The sequence below is a fragment of the Strongylocentrotus purpuratus genome, unplaced genomic scaffold (assembly GCF_000002235.5).
Source record: "Strongylocentrotus purpuratus isolate Spur 01 unplaced genomic scaffold, Spur_5.0 spur5_scaffold_12, whole genome shotgun sequence".
Classification (NCBI taxonomy): domain Eukaryota; kingdom Metazoa; phylum Echinodermata; class Echinoidea; order Camarodonta; family Strongylocentrotidae; genus Strongylocentrotus; species Strongylocentrotus purpuratus.
The window spans coordinates 28,832,157-28,853,958 of record NW_022145597.1 but is presented as its reverse complement, the minus strand read 5'-3'; the positions used below and the strand labels follow the sequence as shown (position 1 = coordinate 28,853,958).

General features: G+C 38.6%; 1 protein-coding gene across 1 annotated transcript; it reads right to left on the bottom strand.

The window, feature by feature from the left end:
* Positions 1-949: 949 nt before the first annotated feature.
* On the bottom strand, positions 950-21,560 carry LOC755635 (thioredoxin reductase-like selenoprotein T). The gene is made up of 5 exons (XM_030982328.1): positions 21,345-21,560; positions 18,673-18,910; positions 17,529-17,616; positions 16,516-16,633; positions 950-4,901 (listed from the first exon to the last, which is right to left on the bottom strand). Exons 1-4 carry the CDS (start codon positions 21,557-21,559, stop codon positions 16,530-16,532), a joined length of 645 nt encoding a protein of 214 aa, XP_030838188.1. The 5' UTR covers position 21,560; the 3' UTR covers positions 950-4,901; positions 16,516-16,529.
* Between the last annotated feature and the right edge of the window lie 242 nt (positions 21,561-21,802).

Here is a 21,802-nt window from a genome sequence, read left to right as displayed (position 1 = left end):
GGGGTAAAAAAAGCTAGCCAATTTGTACATGGAAATAGTGATTTCATATTGTACACCATGTTACCAATTAGAGACTTTTGACAATGATTACTTTTGATCAAAATCGCTATTATTCGAGAACGACACCAAAAAATGCATTACCGGTACTCAAAATTTGCTGAGTTTTTTTCTCATGATTAATGTCAGATTGCCAGCATTGTGGATCAAATGATGATGTAGAAGCGTCACTAAAATGAGACACTGTAAAAGCTATGGGTTAATTGGCTTTCTTCCTAATCTGTGGCCATTTCACCAAAGTTTCATTAAATGCGCAAGCTAAACTGTACATCTATGCACAAAAATGATATGTATATGTACATGTTGATACTATTTTGTGTGTTTTTTAAGTACTGGTGCAATGTCACTCTTCATATATTTATCAAGGCAAAATCCTAAAACAATGTATGTGTGTACAGACTATATTAATGCATGTCTGTCGCAATGGGGTGGTACATGTAGATTGTAGTCCCACTTGTATCTTTCTATGCATGGTTTTTGATATTTTTCTAATGAACTAGTATCGGGTTATTACACAAATTTCACTCTGTCTCTTTTTCAATGGATAACCTTGTTTCAATTTTGGGTAACTGCAATTCAGTGGCTGTACTTTAAAAATCATTTCTCATGATTCTTGATGTCAATATTGTATCATGTGATTCAATGGAGACATTTCTTTGTAATTTCGGTGATGAGCCATTAAAAAAAAAATTGGAATACTAACTGCAAGAGGATGCTACATTCGTCATATTACTGATACAATTTGATACGTATACTGTGATAAGTGGAATATTTTGATGTATTAAATATTGTTAAACACAATGACACAAATCATATCAATGTCCATTTATCAGTGTGTAGCATGAGTGCTGTGTTGCTTAAAACTGAGAAAAAGAGATGATGCCAGAGAAAGTAACTGTTGAAAATGCAGTTTATTAGGTGCATAATACTAGCAAAAGTTGACAGTATTCTGCTATCAATGATGTGTCTATTTACTTCTTACAACAATGAGAGCGAGAAGGTTGTTAACCTCAGTTAACTCTGCAGAATTCAAACAAGTCAAATTATATTTTGGACCAAACATGTATTTACACTTCCTTCCGGTATGTTGAATTTTGCGTAAGTTATGTAATAACACTTTTACACGGCATAAACACCCTTCCCGCACTCGGGAGATAAATAATAATAATAATAAAAACGTTACTTATAAAGCGCTTACCACCGAAGTCTCTAAGCGCTATATAGCATGTACAGGAATGTTACAGTGTCAGATAGAGCAGGGGCTTCTTCATCACCTGTCGTACACTGACGTATGTATCTTAAAAAAACAAATCGTTTTTGACAGCATCCAACAAACTGTCATAGTGGGTCGAATTATAGTTAACTAAATTATGCATACCCCTACTTGTTAATTTGTGTGTGTTTTTAACTCAAGAATGAAAGGTGGACTGGTTAAAGTAGGGCATTTGTTGAATACTTTTAGATGTAAGCATTGATATGTCACATTCTCAAGAAACGTGAATCAGGACAAATCAATTTTTCACATACCGGTACTCAAAAATGTCAAAAGTTGGTAAGGGTATGAATAATTTTGTTGTTAATTACATTTAGTCTACATATTTATGGAACACCAAGTGTTAATCAAATCATTCCATACGAAATATGACTCTCTGACAAAATGAACTAACAAAAATCATGTGACCACAAAAATAAACTTGTTTGAATTTTGTGGCTTTAATTTATTTTTGTATAATCATTAATCATTTTTATCACAAAATTACAATAAAAAGAAGTTGCACAGAAAAGGATGGTGAACACATTGTAGTAGATCAATCCATGGATGAAAGTTATACTTTGATCGGGGGGGGGGGGGGGGGGGGGGGGGGTGTTTTACAGAGATCCTAAAATAAAATTTATTCAAAAGCGAAAATTCAACTATTTCAGACTTTGTATAAATTCCACACCAAGAACATGAATTCTCCTTGATAATAGAAAATATGAATGATTTGAATCAACATTTTATACCTTTTGAAATAACTCTAACAAAATATTTTCATAGATGCTAGCGGCTTACCATAATTGTTAAGTCCAACTTAGGATTTATGTGAAACACCCCCAGCTTCCAGGAATAACATACATTTGGGAGTATATAAAAAGTATCCATGAAGTATGTTACTCATCACCACCACAATCCAAATAATCTAAATACAGTACCCTGATAACAATCCAATAATCATTAAAAATAATAAGTGTTCAAGTAATTGTGAATAAAGTATGACAAATAAATACATGTATTCATATTAAATAATGAGTACCAGTGTTATACCATTTTACAACCCCTTCATAAGATACTGAATAACAATTGAAATAAAATAAGGGTAACAAAAATGTGTAAGAGATAAGGAGAGAAATAATTCTTCATTGCAATACCATATTTATGTCTTACTAGGTTCGGATCTAAACAAAAATCATCTAATACAGGGTATAATAATTTGTTTAATGTATTATGCACCATTTAAATAACAGACCAAATTAAACATGTTCAATTTGTTGTCTCACATAGTATATCATTTTGTTACAAAATCTTCGATATTGGAATCAGTATTTATTTTACATTTTTCACTCCACACACAATAAAAATACCACCATTCTGTACATGCACGCTTAATTCACTTGATATAGAGAATAAATTTGAAACGAGTCAATTTTTCATGTATGGCTTAACATTGCATAACATTTTGTGATACAGGTTTTGTGCTGAATCAAAAATGTTTATTTTTAAACTGCTGAATCACAATATCTTTTATAACCACTATGTAGCAAGTACACGCAGGAACATATACCGTACTTCATTTGTCTTAAGAAGCATGTTTACTGAAACTAGTTTAAAGTAAAGTAGAATGGGATTTGAGCTTGAGAGAGATATCAGCTTAATTGAGTACTTCTGGCTTGCTGTAAGATGGAGGGGTTTTATTTTTATTTAATTTTTCTTATTCTTGTCGATATTTTAAAAGATTTCACTGCATCAAAGTTTGAAAGGGGTCGAGGGGAAGAATTCATGTACAGTCATCATTTCATATATTGCACATTTTAATTTAACTCTTCACACAAAACAAGCTCACTAGTCTTTTACTTGTACCCTTAACAATTTGAGATATCACAACAAACGTCAAGAAATACATGTAAACAGACCTCCACGTCAATACCCTTACACTTTCCAACAGATGTCCAACATTTTACAAATGAAATTATTTTCACATAAGGATTCCATTCGACAGTACAAGCTATCGGAAAAAAAATCTACACGTACATCCAGGGGGAAATTATTTGTACACTAGACTCATATGAACATGTGCGTATCATATTCAGTGATTTTAATGATAGATGATTGACAAACAGACATTTAATACTACTGAAAGATCAAATGACACACATGTACATTACAAACAAATTTTCTGCACACAAGAAGGCAGTCAATTCAAAGGAAAAGGATAACATGTACTCCGTGCGTACCACCCAAATAAATAATTTTCATAACCAATTCTTGCGTTTCACAATCCTTGTGCCCTCATTCGGTTCAGTTGCGACAGTCACTCTAGAGCGGTAATTTGGGGAGATGGGTCGACAACTTTCTTGACAATTCAGGTAGCTAGTTATTTATCGCACGCTGGTGAGACATCACCGGGAGCCTGCCCGGCTAGCGGCCATTCAGTCCCGGCACATCATCATTTCGCTTATCTATTGTGAAGCTGTAGAATGTTATCTCATACATCTGTGAAATTGTTGTCGACCCGCGGGTGCCTCTCATGGTACGAACGTTGGTGGCGCATGTATTGTGAAACACGAGAAGTCAATACCTTTCATTACTATCAAGAAATTAACGATCACTCAAACAGGTTTTACCCTTGATGGAAGGTGGTACTACATGTGGCTATACCGTATCTAAAATACAGGTATGAGCTTTAAATATTACATCTACAAAGATACATTGTAATTCAAATACATTCTCAGTGAACAGTAAAGGGTCTTGTTGAGTAGACTAGTTAACGCACTCGCATAGAATGGGGCTCACACAGAACTCAAGACCGACTTGGGTTCTATGCAAGCCCAATACATGGGGTTAAATGCCTTCCTCTCATTTCTTCATTCACTTTCAATGATTACTTATAGAATGCCAGGTAAGATTTGTGATGTTGGTTTTTATACATTCTAGCTACATACGCAAACTATTTTTTACAGTTGATGGGTACGCTTTAATGACAATAATTTTAAGAGAGAGAGAGAGAGAGAGAGAGAGAGAGAGAGAAGAGAGAAAGTGTGAGAGAAAAAAGATAGACATTGAAAGAGAGATCACGAGCATGAAAAATAGAACTGGACTCAAGAGCATAAAAACCACCATCATAACATGAAACATCAATAGGTACAATAATTTCAAAAATATTTCAAGAATAACAATTCTTATTGAAGAGGTAATGGTGAAAAGAAGATGATAAAATATATAATCCCAGTAGACCTGGTGGTTGGTTGTATATAGCAGGTTTATCCTCCGTTGGTGGACGCATCTGTTTCCGTCAAAACAGATGTTGATCCAGCCGAGGCTTGCTCGATAAAGCTTTCCGCCCCAGCCTTCATTATGTCATACACTGAATTGGAGGTTGGCCTGTCCTAAAAGCTACCCACTTCCATTCTGAAGAGTTCAAATTCAGTCTCTGATGTTTTTGTAGTACAGGAATCGCAAGTAAAAACACTTTTCTCTTCCAACGATTTTGTGAGAAGTGGGGAGCTTCGTGAAGGCATAAAACTGCAGGCAACTAAACATGTCAGGTTCAATATTGCATCATAGAGGACAATCATCTGTTTCTGCCCTATGGATAAAGACACAAAGAAAAAGGATAAGGTACACATACATCTTCAAACACAAGATTTAGACTAGAGAATTACGTTTTTCGACTGATACCATCAAACATACACAACACAAACAAATTCTTGTCAACTATTAAAGTAAACCCTAATATAAAAGAACAATTATAAATAATTCATTTCATTTTATTTTATTCAGCACAGAGACACTTGCTTCAGGTAATGGCTGTTCTTCTTCAAGTCCGTGTATGAATAAACAAAAACAAAACATATTAAAGAACAAAAATCATGCAAACAATTGTACATATATATATATGCATCTTCCTTTTGTGCCCCCCCCCCCCCCCCCCCATAAAAAAAGGTCCAAAAATGTACGTCACCGAGGGTAATGGCATTAGAAATATAAATCAACACTAAAATATCATTTAACATATGATTTGGCGAGGTCTGCATTCTGATAGGGATATCATCTAATTCAGTGATCGGGTATTCATTTCCTATTACCAGTATTTCAGCATATATTTCTCCTAATTATCGTCTGCTCAGGTTGATATTAAAGGGACTATGTCCCATTTGCAGGCCAAAAAATGAAAAAGTTAAATTCCAACTGCATTTGAAAGATAATACTAATTTAGAACTTCCCTAAAAAAGGTGGGGCTTGAAAATGTCTTCAAGTGGGAAAATAACGACTATTAGTTGTAAAATCGACTTTAGGGCTATAGAGCCCAAAAGTAATAGTCTTGATTTTCGGACAATTGTACCGAATGGTCATACGTTTTATGCTGCGCAAAGATTCAATCATTTTAATCTTGGCCATCACAAAAAGTGGGTTATTGATGTAGACAAATACTCATGTACCGTTTAGGGGAGCCTTCCAAAGTTGCGACTGTGCCCGGACGCGTCGGGGCGCGATGAATAGAACAGTCGCGTCCCAAGAGACGCATTGAGGCGCAAAGGGGCGCGAAGGGGCGCAATAGTCACCCTCACCTGATTCTTGCATATGAAAAGAAACCGTCTATTGTTAGTATAAACCCGCTCTATTCTTCTTGCGCCCTTTTGCGCCCCACCAGGCGATGGAAGATTATCTCTCCCGTCATTGTTCTCGCTCGTGATGCGCGGTACAGCTTAAACTTGATATACAGAAAGTATATCTCGGCCAAAGCCTGTCTTCCCCTCCTCCGGTTTTCGTTCTGATAAACTTTCCATTGTTTGTACAAAATTGATGTATTCTTCTCGCGTCGCGATCTATTCTTCTCGCGCCGTTTTGCGTCGTAACGGGCGGGGTATTACCTTTCCAATCATTGTGGCGAAGCTTTGCGATGTACATTACTACAGCACAGCATGAACTTCTCTGGTGGGATCGTCTTTGTTTTGGGGGGCAATCAACACACTCGTTCATCTTGATCAGAATACATTATGATTTATTTTTGTTGGGTTTAATACGCCTCCTTTTAATTTTTGTGACGACTGTATGAAATGTGAAATAAAGATGACTATGTACGATTAATGGTTGTTTAATTGCGAGCTTAATTGTCCCCAACAACAAAAAATAAAAGACGAATGATGTGAATGACTACATGTATGCGGTTATAGTCGGCAAATTGATTACTGTTTGGGTCGCTTGTGTATGTTTGTAATTTGAATGATTATCAACATATTTGTATAATTCCCACATCGCGATATGATTCTAGCATCGTATAATGGACAAAGGAATTATCTTTCTCTCTCGTCATTCATATTCACGCTACGCGTTGCACATCGCCACAGCCTGAGCTTGGAAGAATTTATATTTTGTCAGTCAAATCCTTTTTTTTTCTCCTCCCATGACTTGGTTCTAATAAATTGAAGGTTTGCTTATTAGGGATAAGAAGGATAACATCAAACAAACGATTTACTCAAGATGACGCTCTTTTCATTTCACCTCGCTGTTTGATAAAGTAGAGTTTTACGGAGCGAATACAAAAGAAAAGTTCGCTCTAAGGCCAAATAAAAAAATGTTTTATTAGTGTCCTGTTTTTTTCGAAAACTAGGAAGGAGGAGGCCCTCTCTTTTCTTTTTTTTTTCTTTCAAAATGGCCGCTCGGTACATTTTCCTGACAGTCGGGCTAGTTTTCAAGATGGCCGCCGACATCTTTTAACTTTTTAAAAAAAAATCAGTAATAGATACATTTTAGTATTGTTTTTCATGTTTATTTTTCAAAAATTATTTAAAAAAAAAATTAAATAAAAAAAATAAAATAAAAAAAATTTCCCCAAAAAATAAAAAATAGGAGGCGGCCCCAAAAAGAAGCAGCCGGGACGCTAAACATGAATATTTTGTTAAGTGGCCTCAGGGAAAAAAAAACATAAAATGCCGTGGCAGGATTTCACGCCCGAGATTTGCCTTCGAAAATTGCCCGTCCAAAAGGCGTTTTAAATCATAATAATTCCATAGCTCTTTTTAAAAGTGGAATAAATAGACAAAAGAGTCCGGGAACTATATCGAGATTATAAAACATGTTTGTCATGAAGATGTAAACAAAAAAGCGTAGCCTGATGGTGATAAAGTTGAGCAGCAATTGGAAATGCAATACAAAACATTAATCAGTTCATGATGATAATTAATCATTCGACACAAATACAAACATTGATTTCTGCTCTAACATTCGAATCATTTATTCGTAGATTTGTATAATTAAGTGGCGAAAGTGAAATTTTGAAATCTTAATGCACAGATACAAAAAACATACCAAACATGTTTTGATTGTTATTCTAAAAAAAAAAAAAAACCGGCAAATTTTAAAAGATCTTTTTAAAAGGAGGGAGGCGCTATAGCCCAGTGGTAGAGCAGAGCAGCTCGTAACCGGGAGCTCCCTGGTTAGAAACCAAGTCGATATGCTATTGTAAGGCATAACTCAACATTACATTTCGTTCGGAGAGGATCTTAAACCCGCCGGTCCCCTGTTTGCGTAATTCAGAGCATACACATGCTTCATATAGCAGTCAGGAAAAAAAAAGCGAACGGTACAGGAAGCTACCTTTTATGGATATGCCTAAATTGAAGGTTTGGCTTAACTAGGGAGAAGAAGGATAACATCAAACAATAGATCTACTCATGATGACGCTCTTTTCATTTCACCTCGCTGTAAGATAAAGTAGAGTTCTATGGAGTGAATACAAAAGAAAAGTTCGCTCTAAAGGTAAAAACATAGAATGCCGTGGCAGGATTTCACGCGGCCGAGCAAGACTATTGTTTGATCGCTATAATTGTCCGACTTGCTATAGATTCTTGTTTAGCTACACATTAAGGTTGCGTATTATGTGTGTGTGTGAGGGAGGGGGGCGGCGAAGTGAACGGCCGGACCAAAATGGCAGAGGTCAATCACGAGGGCTCCGCTCGCTAGTTATAAGGACCGCTATTCATTGGACAACTATTCATGAAGACCGCTATTCGTAATTTGAGAACATGGTCATTATGTATAAGGGTCATGAATTCGTAATACGACATTCCCCCTCCCCAAAACTAAATAAATAAATAGAAAACATGAATAGATTAATAAACTTAACTAATGATACAATAACAAATAATGCCCGGTGATTGGGAATAGCCGCCTATGAGCGGAACAATGGGCGCAACAACTATTAGCTGCTCAAAGAGCTGTCTTTTGTCATTGCGTTGCAAAAACAAAGTGCTTTTAAAAGTTACATGTACTATAATATCCGTATGCTATATAACACCCAATGTGAACATGACGTGTTCAGGCCTTATAACTATATACAGTGCACGTTAAAACAAAAGACTTTACTAGCGCTAGCTAACAAATATGAAACGTCAAAACGTCACGAACATTGAAGATAACAAATTGTTAAGACAAATGACACCACCAATAAAGTTTCTTCGCGAAGAAATATTCGATCGAATTTCATGTTTGGAACAGATAGGCGATTTCGAATTGTTCCATCTACCGAAACGTTTTGATGATGCAGGCTCCCGACAATACGACTATCATTTTTGTAATATCTTTAATTTGCAGATGTTTGTTTGTTTTGTATGACATATTTATAAACGCCCTATAATCTTATTTCAAGCAGAATCTGTCAATCTCTTTGATTATAAGTATCATTTTTAAATCACGGGTATTTAAATACAATAGCTGATTTTGCGAAGATTTAGAGAACCTACGTTTCTATTCTTTAAATCGATCTTGCATGAGAAAGAACAGAGTGATGATATAGATATATGACCTATTTTGATCGGATGACAGAACAAAATAAATGTAATATGAAACAAATAATGTGTAAAAACATACAGAAGGAATACACTTATACATATCGTTTTTGTTTTGTTCGAGAAGAAATTAATATAATACAAGTATTGAACACATTGATGAACAGAAATGAACAATCATAACAACGTCAACGCCTACACAACTCCGATGTTTGGGAGGAAAATAACAATCAAAACAACAATCTAAATCAATGTCTTGTACGTAAAATAATAATAAAACATATCAGTAGCCAAAGTGAAAATTTTAGAGTCAAATCTTTCAAGACGAGAGCGGACACACACGCGGGGATTACATGAATAACTAATACGTAGGAACGGGCGCGAAAGCTTTTCAAATTCACAAATTCACAAAAAGCGCTTCGCCTTTAAGCGCACCCCTCCCCCCCCCCCCCCCCCACCCCCGAATGAGTGTTATGTAGGGTACGCATATGCATTTTCCCTCCTTTTGAAAACAGTCCCCTAAGTCCGGTGTGTAAAGTCAATACGGGCCGGATTTGTGTGTACTAGACGAGCCGGACTTTGGTGCGTGAAAAGTACTCCTTTACCAGATAGTAACAATGAGTCTCCAAACAATAGCCAGATTTGATATTCATATTGTGAGCATGTGCTTAGTTATATCAGGATTCCCTGGTTATATTGAAGACGTGGGCTAATATCTGTTTGCCCAGTACTTCTCGCTGATTGTTTGACCAACATTAAATTGCTATTGTCCAGCTGACTTTTCTAAAGGCTTTTCTACCCTCGGCGCTAAAGGGATTGCGGAAAATTTCAACACTATTTGTGTTTCTTGATGACCCAGTAGGAGAAGAATAAGGGCTACCCTGCCCCCCCCCCCCGAAAAAAAAATGTCCCAAAACAACCCAATCATTATTAATTCCGTTTACCAACACGTGCATGATGCAGGCGCGGATCCAGGATTTTCCAATAGGGGGGGGGGCCGGAAATTTGAAAATTGCGCAGACCATTTTTTCAACTCAACATACCAATACTGACAAGGTTATATTAGAAGCACGATACCGGTAGAATTTTTGACATTTTCATCGCGGGGGGGGGGGGGGGGGGGGGGGGGGGCTATAGCATCTTGCCCGGAAAGTAATTTTTTGGTTTCACAATTCGAAATAGTGAGCGAAGCGAGCGAGCAACAATAATTTGTGAAAGTGTTATTTATCACCAAAATAAACGAGAAAAGATATCAAAAACTCATATTCGGGCAGCTCGCTGTCTTCCCCCCCCCCCCCTCCATTACGCGCGAAGCGCGGAAGCTTTGACCCTTCATTAATTGTTACTAGAGAAGGAAGACGATTTGTTGTACCATTCTCGACTCTTAATCCTTGTCTGAATTCAGTTTCCTCCCGCCCGCGCGAAGCGCGGAAGCTTTGGCTTTTCAAAGCTTTGGCCTTTCATTTATTATTAGAGAAAGAAGAAGATTTGTTGTACCATTCTCGACTCTTATTACTTGACTGAATACAGCCCCCTTCCCGCGCGAAGCACGGAAACTTACGCTTTTCATAGTTTAATGAAGTTATTAGAGAACGATGATTCGTTGTTCCATTTTCGACCCTTAATCCTTCTCTGAATTAAGTTTCCCCCCCCCCCCCCTTCCGCGCGAAGCGCGGAAGCTTTGGCGTTTCATTAAATTATAAGGGAAAGGAGACGATTCTTTGTACTCAGTATTCTCGACTCTTTATCCTTGTCTGAATTCAGTTTTCCCCGCCCGCGCGTAGCGCGTAAGCTTTGACGGTTTATTAAATTATTAGAGGAAGAAGACGAATCGTTGTACCATTCTCGTCTCTTAATTCTTGTCTGAATTCAGTTTCCTCCCGCCCGCGCGAAGCGCGGAAGCTTTGGCTTTTCAAAGCTTTGACGGTTTATTAAATTATTAGAGGAAGAAAACGAATCGTTGTACCATTCTCGTCTCTTACTTCTTGTTTGAATTCAGTTTTCCCCCTCCCGCGCGAAGCGCGGAAGCTTTGACGTTTCATTCATTATTAGAGAATGAAGAAGATTTGTTGTACCATTCTCGACTCTTATTACTTGACTGAATTCAGCCCCCCCCCCCCCCCCCCGCCGCCTGCGCGAAGCCCGGAAGCTTTGGCTTTTCAAAGCTTTGGCCTTTCATTAATTATTAGAGAAAGAAGATTTGTTGTACCATTCTCGACTCTTATTACTTGACTGAATTCAGCACCCCCCCCCCCCCCCCTTCCCGCGCGAAGCACGTAAACTTAGGCTTTTCATAGTTTAATGAAGTTATTAGAGAACGATGATTCGTTGTTCCATTTTCGACCCTTAATCCTTGTCTGAATTCAGTTTTCACCGCCCGCGCGTAGCGCATAAGCTTTGACGGTTTATTAAATTATTAGAGGAAGAAGACGAATCGTTGTACTATTCTCGTCTCTTAATTCTTGTTTGAAATCAGTTTTCCCCCTCCCACGCGAAGCGCGGAAGCTTTGACGTTTCATTAATTATTAGAGAAAGAAGATTTGTTGTACCATTCTCGACTCTTATTACTTGACTGAATTCAGCCCCCCGCCTCCCGCGCGAAGCACGGAAACTTTGGCCTTTCATAGTTTAATGAAATTATTAGAGAACGATGATTCGTTGTTCCATTTTCGACTCTTAATCCTTCTCTGAATTGAGTTCCCCCCCCCCCCTTCCGCGCGAACCGCGGAAGCTTTGACGTTTCATTAAATTATTAGAGAAAGAAGACGATTCTTTGTACCGTTCCCGACTATATATCCTTGTCTGAATTGAGTGCCCCCCCCCTTCCCCTCTCGCGCGAAGCGCAGAAGCTTTGACGTTTCATTAACTTATTAGAGAAAGAAGACGATTCGTAACTCTTAATTCTTGTCTGAATTGAGTTCCCCCCCCCCTCCCGCGCGAAGCGCGGAAGCTTTGTCGTTTCATTAAATTATAAGGGGAAAGGAGACGATTCTTTGTACCATTCTCGACTCTTAATCCTTGTCTGAATTCAGTTTTCCCCCTCCCGCGCGTAGCGCGTAAACTTCTGACGTTTCATTAATTTATTAGACAAAGAAGACGATTCGTTTTACCATTCCTTGTCGGATTTCAGTTGCCCCCCTCCCGAACGAAGCGCGGAAGTTTTGACATTACATTAAATTATTAGAGAAAAAAGACGATTCGTTGTACCGTACTCGACTTGTCAGAATTTTTTTTTCTTTGTCTGCTCCTTTTTCGTCCTATGTCCTCTTCCTGCCCCTACCGCCCCTGGCTACGCGCCTGCTTTAAATGGAAAATAAACCAATCATGATTGTGATAGCACACAATTAGGTTAGTAGAAATGAAAGGGAGAAAAGATCTATTACACTAACCATGGATAAATCACGGCCGGGAGCGTCATATCATAGTTTTGTGTTATCGGGCGAGGGCCGGGGTGTAGCAACCAAGCAAGATTTTGCAATGTTGAAATTATGCATTCTAGAAAATTCCGCTATATTTCTTTCTAGCTATATTTCTAAATTTCCTGGGGGACGTTTCTCCCTATCGGGCCCAGGATTGCCGCCCCTGTCCATGATTACTACCAACATGAGTTCAAATACAAACACGAGCGAGTTGGTATGAGCTGAATCCAAATGAAGGGCAAAATAAGAGTCATGAAGCGGCCCAACCGTTAATTTAAAATTTGACTGTTGAGTATATAGCTTCTATTTGAAAGACATCCAAAATATTGTGCCCTTTTCAAATTTCTCACTAAAGAGTGATGACCTTTGTAGCGCAGGGGGCTGTTTTTTACGTTTAACTTTGAATCCGCGGCTCGAGATTTTATGCGGCCGGCCCGGCCCCCTCTATTCAATAACGTTTGCCAAACCTTCTGGAATGACCCCAAATCTCCCGATTACAGTTCTCCCTTATTCGTCGTTACTGTCACTTAGCGCCATTTCCTTGTCTTTCCCCCTTTCTCACCGAATCCCCCCCCCCCCCCACCCACTTACTATAGGGTACGCACATGTATGTTCCCTCTCTTTGAAAGCACCCCTCTATCTCCGGTGTAAGTCAGTACGGGCCGGATTTTTGTGTATTACGGGCCGGACTTTGTTGCGTGAAAAGTAACTCTTTATCGGAAATTTTGGGAACACATATTCGGTCCCTCCGACCCCGGAGTGGGAGGGAGGGGGAGGGGGGGGGGGGGGAGTTGGGCTTTCTTCTTTGTCTTTTCTTTTCTCTTTTCTCTTCTCTTCCTTTTTCTTTTCCCTTCTCCTTTATTTTCTCTTCTCCTTTTTTTCCTCTTCTTTTCTTCCTCTTTTTTCTTCCTTTTTTTTGCGCCGCCAATAGGGGGGGCCGCGGCCGTTTCGGCCCCCCCCCCTGGATCCGCCACTGTGATGGATCCCCCGGATGGATCCTTATTTAGACAGTGAGACAGTTCTGTTACGAGAAGCAATTCAACGAATTGCCATGGCTTGTATTTGTTCTAGAACGTACTACGCTCTTTCGATAACATGTGGCCCCTATTCAGCACAATATATACGCATTTTAGTTATTCTTAACAATGACCTAGATCTAAAACTGGCCGCGGATGTAACCCCCCCCCCCCCTTCGTCGCAAAGAAATATTCGATAACATTCTTTGACACAGAATGATAAACTAATTTCTTCTTGAGATATGTTTGGGGTGAAATTTCAAACATCATTTCCTGGTAACTCTCTTCTTTTTTAATGCATGCTCTATTCTTACGATTTAGGCATAATTTACTATGTTGATTTGCAATTGATAATCTCCCTGGGAGTTTTGCGATATCCCCGATGATACGGGTACAGTGTATTTAATTTTGTTCGTAACATTAGTGTTTTGCAAAGAAAGAACATTCTGAAAATGAGCGTCTTCCTTCTAACGAAACATATTGATGATGTTCCCGACAATACGGATATCATTTGCTTAAAAAATCGTAATACAGATAAAACGCTTTTTAAATCCAATTTAAGGAGAAACTATGACATTCTTGATTAAGTATCATTTTCAACATCACGGATTTTAAAATACGTTCTCTAATTTTAAGAAGATTCAAAGGATCTATGTATTGAAATAACAGACGGATGATATAATTATATGATTTATAATGATCATACGACAGAACTGTTTACAAGATGCAACAAAAATTGTTTTAAAAAAAAACAAGAAAATCGAAACATGCGATAACATCGCTATAAGGAAATATAAAATTACAATTAAAGTGTCAAAACATGCACGAGGAAAACAATGTCAGAGAGAGTGGGGTAAGTATAAAATAAATTTGTTTTTTTTAACAAATCAATTTGTATTAAAATTGATACAGTATATTGAACACAATCATGAACAGAAGAACACAATCATGAACAGAACAGGAGGAGATGAAAAAATGAACAATCATGCCAACGTTAACGCCTACAGAACTCCGATTTTGAGAGGAAAATAAACAAACATTGTAACCAATGTCATGTACGTAAAATAATATTAAAACAAATCAGTAGCCAAAGTAATGCTTTTCAGAGTCAAATCTCGCAAGACGAGAGCGACACACAAGCGGGCACTACATGAATAACTAATGCGCCGGACCGGGCGCGAAAGCTATTCAAAGTTTAAGCTCCCATTCACAAATGTCAAGTGCTTCACCGGGGCGCGAATTTTTTTTCCGTACTCGAGAGAGCAAAAATCCCATGTGCGCATGCGCGTGGACTTATGATTTCTCTGCTACTTCCCATACGAAATGTACATGTATTCGCATGTACTGTGCACGATTCGCGTTCTACGAGTAAACGATGGCATAGTAGTCTTCAAACACAGACTCTGATTTGCCAGTTTGACAAATCAATATGCGTATGTGTCGCGATGTGCTTATTCAAGTCTGTGTAGTTGTATGATTCAGACCCAGTAGTGCATATGGAAATACATTGCAACTTGTATAGAATGGTATAGTAGTCTGCAAGCACAGACGCTAATCTGACAGGCCTACTATCGTTTGTTCAGAGCCAGAAGGGCATTCGTTGTGTTAAGAGTTAACATCCTTCTGGCTCTCAGCAGACCATGATTATAAATAAAAGTAATACAGAGAGTGCGAGCATACTGGAGGGAGAGCTAGAGAGAGAGAAAGAGAGAGAGAGAGAGAGAGAGAGAGTGAGAGAGCAGTGGCACAACACAGAAAACTACGAAAACTTGAATAAAAGCACTACTCAATACACAATAGGCCTATATTATTCTGTCAAACTGTCAAAGGAGAGTCTGTGCTTGCATACTACTATGCCACTCTATAAGTTGAGGTGCATTTCCAATACACGCACCAGTAGGGTCTGAATCATAAAACTACTCAGACTTGAATAACACTATTTTGTCAAACTGTCAGATTAGCGTCTGTGCTTGCAGACTACTATGCCACTCTGCAAGTTGAGATGCCTTTCCAATACACGCACCAGTAGGGTCTGAATCATAAAACTACACATATTTGAATATAAAGCACTACTCAAGACACTATGTTGTCAAACTGTCCGATTAGCGTCTGTGCTTGCAGACTACTATACCATGCTATTCAATTTGGGATGCATTTCTGTAAGCACTAAAATGTCTGAATCATACAACTACTCAGACTTGAATACTAGTACTATTGCTACGCACGATATATGCGTAATTGTTTTGTCAAACTGGCAAATCAGAGTCTGTGTTTGAAGACTACTATGCCATCGTTTACTCGTAGAACGCGAATCGTGCACAGTAGATGCGAATACATGTACATTTCGTATGGGAAGTAGCAGAGAAATCACAAGTCCACGCGCATGCGCACATGGGGTATTTGCCCTCTCGAGTACGGAAAAAAAATTCGCCACCGGGGCGCGCCCTGGCGGGGTAATTTCGTAACAATGAGACTCCAAACAATAGCCAGATTTTAATGAGCTGGCAACCAACTGAAGTCCTCTCCTATCCGACGCAAAAAGGCGCTAATGGGCGCATAAAGGCGCCTCCTTTGTTCTCATATCCTGCTCTGCGCCCCGACGCGTCGCGGCACAGTCGCAACTTTGGAAGGCTCCCCTTACAACTCGTTTCATGTATGTTATTACCAAAGAAGAAAAAAAGCCAGTCAGTCTCTCAATAGTGTCTGACAGTGAAGTCTAGCAAGTAAACGGTTTTCCTTGCATTATTTGAATTTGAGGACACTGTTAACGTTTAAATTTCAGAGATAGGCCATACAGGACATATTCATAATTCCTGCAAAAGTTCTACAGCATTTGAGGTTGGCTGCAAAAGGGACATAGTACCTTTAAAGGGCATTACCCATTGCACATGTATTTTATTTCACACATACTTACTGTCTTTCTGGCTCTCAACAGACCATATTTGTTTTTGGTAACTGCCATATATACTTCTACTCACCTTGGTAAATGTACTTATATCTGTCTGTAACTTAGTTTCATGGTGTTTTCAAGAATTTGGACCAGCTCAGGAAACTTGGGGACTTTTCCTGATTCTATCTTTGACCATATTGGCATACCTAGGGGTGAAAGACAATGATCACAGAAATAAGATAACTAGATCTTTAGATAAAAGAGTACCCAAGTGCTACAGCCAGGGGCCCGTTAATCGAACCGTCAAAAGTCTAAGTTGGTGGACATGCTATTGAAACGGGATGTCCACAAACTTATACTTAAGACGGTTTTGAGTAACGGTCCAGCATACGAGATTCACCACGAAATAATTCAAGCAACGTATCCCATGTTCCAGTATCCCATGTACCGATATTTTCCCACAGCACTACTTATAGCTAATTGCGCCCTCTATACAGCCAACAATGGCTAAGCGGGACCAGTTGATCCCCCATGATGCCCTTTTTCTCATGTTAATTGAGAGCTGATTTGATGAGATAACCACCTGCCAGTAACCCTGCAGGAATGTCTAATTCCCTCCATGTCAAACTAGTGCAGAGGGGCTTTAATAATAACTCTGTCTGGAAAGAATCTTAAAAGATTTAAGATGTCATGGAATAAATTAACATGATGATTGAAAGATACCTAAGAAGTCAATATTTATGGAGGTAAGTCACAGTAATGTCTATTATAAGATGGGTAGAAGAATCCCTGCAATCTGATTGGTCAATTACCATGTAATTATTTTACAGGTTTAATTGGGGGGTCGATGGAATTGTGTGCATGCGGTACCTTTGAATTTGGTCTAAAACCATTCAAAGGTACCCTGTGCACACAATCCCTACCGACGCACTCAAACCTGTGCATCATATGTATACTTCTGCATGGGTAAATGATTTAAAAACAAATAAACAAAAACTTATGGGTACATGAACAGGTCTCAACGTTATTACTGGTGGCTCTTCTTTCTTTTAACCCAGACACAATTTGTTAAAACTTAAAAAGAGAGAATAGGCAGATTACCATTAAATGTAACTTCAAAGGCCCCGGTAGAAAGCAACTGTCCTTCAATGGCATTACTTATGAAGAACAGCATCATACATGCATAGATCTGTGAGAAGAAAGACAAACACAAAATAGATAAAATCATTGCAATACACAAACAAAGGTCTTGAAAATTGTACCTTAGACGAAGCCGACACTTAAATGGGAATCCAAATATTATAATAAGTTCCTTTTGTAAAAAGTAGAGAAGTTATATATACAGATATGCAGGATGTTGTTGGAGAAAGGAATTAGACAAATAGAAATATAAAAGTATGAAAGTAATGATCGGTAAGGGTTTAAGGCCAACAGCCATTATGAAAAAGTTGCTTTTTGGTGAAAAGTAGAAATATCACAGAGACAGAAACATACAGATGACAGCTGAATTTAAGAATAAGGATTAAAAATTGAACAAATATATTTAAGAATGTTTGATACTACTAGATGAATTTCCTTGATGTATAAGAATATTAAATTCGAAAATTAATGTGATTGTGGAATTTTATGACACAGACTGAAGGCTTGAAAACAAATCGTAGTGCTTAAACCGTATATTTTCTAAAACTAACCTTACATACATGTATGTACTACCTGATGTAAATTTGTACAACACATGTGCCAGCGACAACTGCTACAAATTATCCGTCAATAACTACCGGTAACCAAATTCTAAACATCAATATGGACCAACACTATAGAGTACAAAAAGGTGATCTGATAGAGGCCAAGTTGTCAAAGTTGCTGATTCCAGAGAATTATGTGCTAAGTAATGGCGTCGTGCTCACAACAGGGCAGCCCAAAGTATTAAATTAGCCCTGCTCCAGCCCATAGTTTGAATGGTTTTGCAGTGAACCTCATATGCAGGCTCTGTTGTTTGGAACCAGTAACCTTGACAACGAGCGAATATGATGTTAGCATTTCGGTAATCTATACCTACAATCTATACCTCAAAGTACGAAGATAGACCAACAACATGGCGGCCTGCACTTCAACGGAAGAAAAAGTACCATACCCTTATCCTAACCTTAAGCTTAATTCAAAACCCTAATCCTATGTCTTTGACAAAATAATTGTTGCAAGTGCATATATGTTGGAACTCTTATCAATAATTCCATGTACTCACTTTGTTTTGAATTGCCCAACTCCAGACAGGATGTGTCTCCATGTTGAACATAGGGAATGGGTCGTAACCGCAGGCAACCAGGCCGATCAGGACTATCTTAGCCATGGCAAGGAATGAGGCGACGTAGCGGCGTAAGGGGTGGGCAGGGAAGTTGTTTCCTTCGATGCGAAGGTCGGGGTAACGCTGACGAAGACGGGTAGCGTACTCCTCAAACACCTGCCGATACCCTCAGGAAATGCTGTAATACGAGAAAAATTGTTGATAGAATTATGTTGTTTATTTATCAGTTTATTTATTGGATCGGGGGCCGATCTTTAGCCAATCAGGGGTGATCGGATGATAATTTCTGATCGCCGATCAATAAAAATGATCAGAAAAAAATCGGCAGAATTTTGTTTTTTTTTGTTTTGTTTTTTTTAATGCCGAAAATTTTGGAGTTGTTGTAGAATCTAGACCATGTTTGTTGATATTTAGTCTTTTTAGTGCCTTTTCATGACTTTGAAATTAATAATATTGGTCCAAGAGAAGAGGCAAATCATGGGGGCTGCCATCTTGGATTATAATGCATGCATTATAATCTAAGATGGCGGCCTGCATGTTTTGCCTCTTCTCTTAGACCAATATCATTAATTTCAAAGTCATGAAAAGGCACTAAATATCAACAAACATGGTCTACAACAACTCCAAATGACAAAATAATCCCAGCCATGAATTTTTTTGAGCATTTAATTGCCAAAAACTTTACAACATTACAATAATTATATTAAAAATAAAAAATAACATATTTGACTTACGATAGCTTGCTCATTTAGATCCTAAATTAATGATTAATCCGAGAAAGTCTCGTAGTCAACATGATTTGTTGTCATCCATCTTGGTTTTAGTTGATAAATATTCATTTTTTTCTTTTTGAACGTCCAATAGCTACATGTATGTACGAGTCAGCCCGGCTTGACCCAGTAATATATGAATATTCGTAAATCCAATATGAAACAAGTGCTCTGATTGGCCATTGGCTATGTTTTGGTAGGTTGACCCAGAAATATACATTTGTATCTGCCGGGTCATGTCATAGATTTCTAGTTCGAATGCATGCGCGATACCATAAACCATACGAGAAGTCTGCATAATTTCATACTGATAGCTTCAGTTTGAGGTGCAGGTCTGTATAGCGTATAGACCGAATTTTCCGTCTCTTTCGTTCGTTAGCCTCTTATTGGGGTAGGGTCGGCTCTCTCTTTAGAGACGGAAACCGTCTATACACATTCCCTTGATAACGCCACGGCCATTTCAGGTCGTAGCGTTTTGCCCCCAAAATCCCCCAAAATGTCATTTTACCTCGTGCATATCCACATGTAAATTAGGCCTAGGCTATAATACATCGGTTCCACTTAACAACTTGACTGAAATAATCAGTTTAATAGTCCCTTTTTAGAAATTATGGGTCAAAATCGAAATCCATTTTGAAAATCTTTTTCAACATGGATTTCGATTTTGACCCATAAATTCCTAAAAAGGGACTATTAAACTGATTATTTCAGTCAAGTTGGTAAGTGGAACTGATTTATTATAGCCTAGGCCTAATTTACAATATAACATGCACGAGGTAAAATGACATTTTGGGGGATTTTGGGGGCAAAACGCTACGACCTGAAATGGCCGTGGCGTTATCAAGGGAATGTGTATAGACGGTTTCCGTCTCTAAAGAGAGAGCCGGCCGACCCTACCCCAATAAGAGGCTAACGAACGAAAGAGACAGAAAATTCGGTCTATATAGCGTAGAGACGGTACTGAGCGACGACGTCGACATCAAAGCCCTTAACGAAGGTTTCCCGATGTCAGATGTGATCCACATTCAGGTGGAAAATGCAATATATTATTATGATTAAAATTAGTAAACAATTGGGCTAAAATACCTTTGCTAAGAATGGATATTAAACTGCTAAAAAAAATGGATAGGGAACTACACTAGCGCCAGAAAATGTGGGGAACGAAAAGATGTTCCGAATCGGCTCAATCTATCCCCCCGGTGCGAGTCATCTGGGTTACCGTCTGTATTGGAGAATGTCAACAAATGTCAGTTTTATTAAAGAAATGACCCATATCAGACAGTTATTTCTGTCTATGTGCGCGTGCGGGCGTGCACATGCGTTCAGCTTTAGACCTAGTTAGCGGCTGTAATCTGGTAATCTTAGTTTACGGTCGCTAACTGAACACACACGCGCGCCCACACCCCACCATCGGTACGGTATGCGATTGTATTGTGCTGCAGTTTGCCGTGAATCCTGTGAGAAAGTGCATAGATCTAGGTCTAGACCTATTATAAGTCTTCGTTTTTAGGAAAAATACTCAGAAAAAGATTTAAAAATCGACACGAAACAGGCAACATAGATCTAGATAGACTCTATCAACTTTTAAATCATGACCTTTATTTGGACATTTGATGAATATTTATTTACTTCATTTTGTGTATGTTTTAGTAGGGTTCCTCCACGCCAGAGTTTCGGGTCACAGTTTGGATAGACTTCTGAACTACCGCCACATAAATATGATAAAGGCTTTCAATTTTCCCTTCATACTCCCATGGCCATGGCATGGAATGGAATACCCATCTATTGAAAATCATGTCATGTGACTGGCAAAATGACTTGTTCACAAAAGCGCTAACTCACCAGTACATTACAGTCAGGGTTGGAGCGGCGAATTGAGACAATTTGGACTTCAATTTTGGTTCAACCGATGCTTCTGAATGTGATATTTCTCGAAATGACATATAAATTAGAAACAATCCTACAACTAAGTAGGAAATATACGTTAAATTCGCCATGACGGCAAGCTGGTTTGAGCGTTTCTTCGTGAAATGTATTATTCCGTACCTTTCTGACATAGAGGGCGTGAGTAACGAACGTTCACAGGAGGGAGACCAAGAGCCATCAAAGCCCGTTTCGTGAGGTACGCGGATAGAGTGTTAGTGCAGCAACATGCTAAAAACTTAAAAGGAACAACCATGTATATATCCGAAGATATGCCAAAGAGAGTACGAGAGGCGCGGCAACCTCAAATTGCTGCTTTGAAAGCCGCGAGACGAGTCGGGAAGTTAGCCTTTTTCTCGCGGGCTGATCCCGCAAAA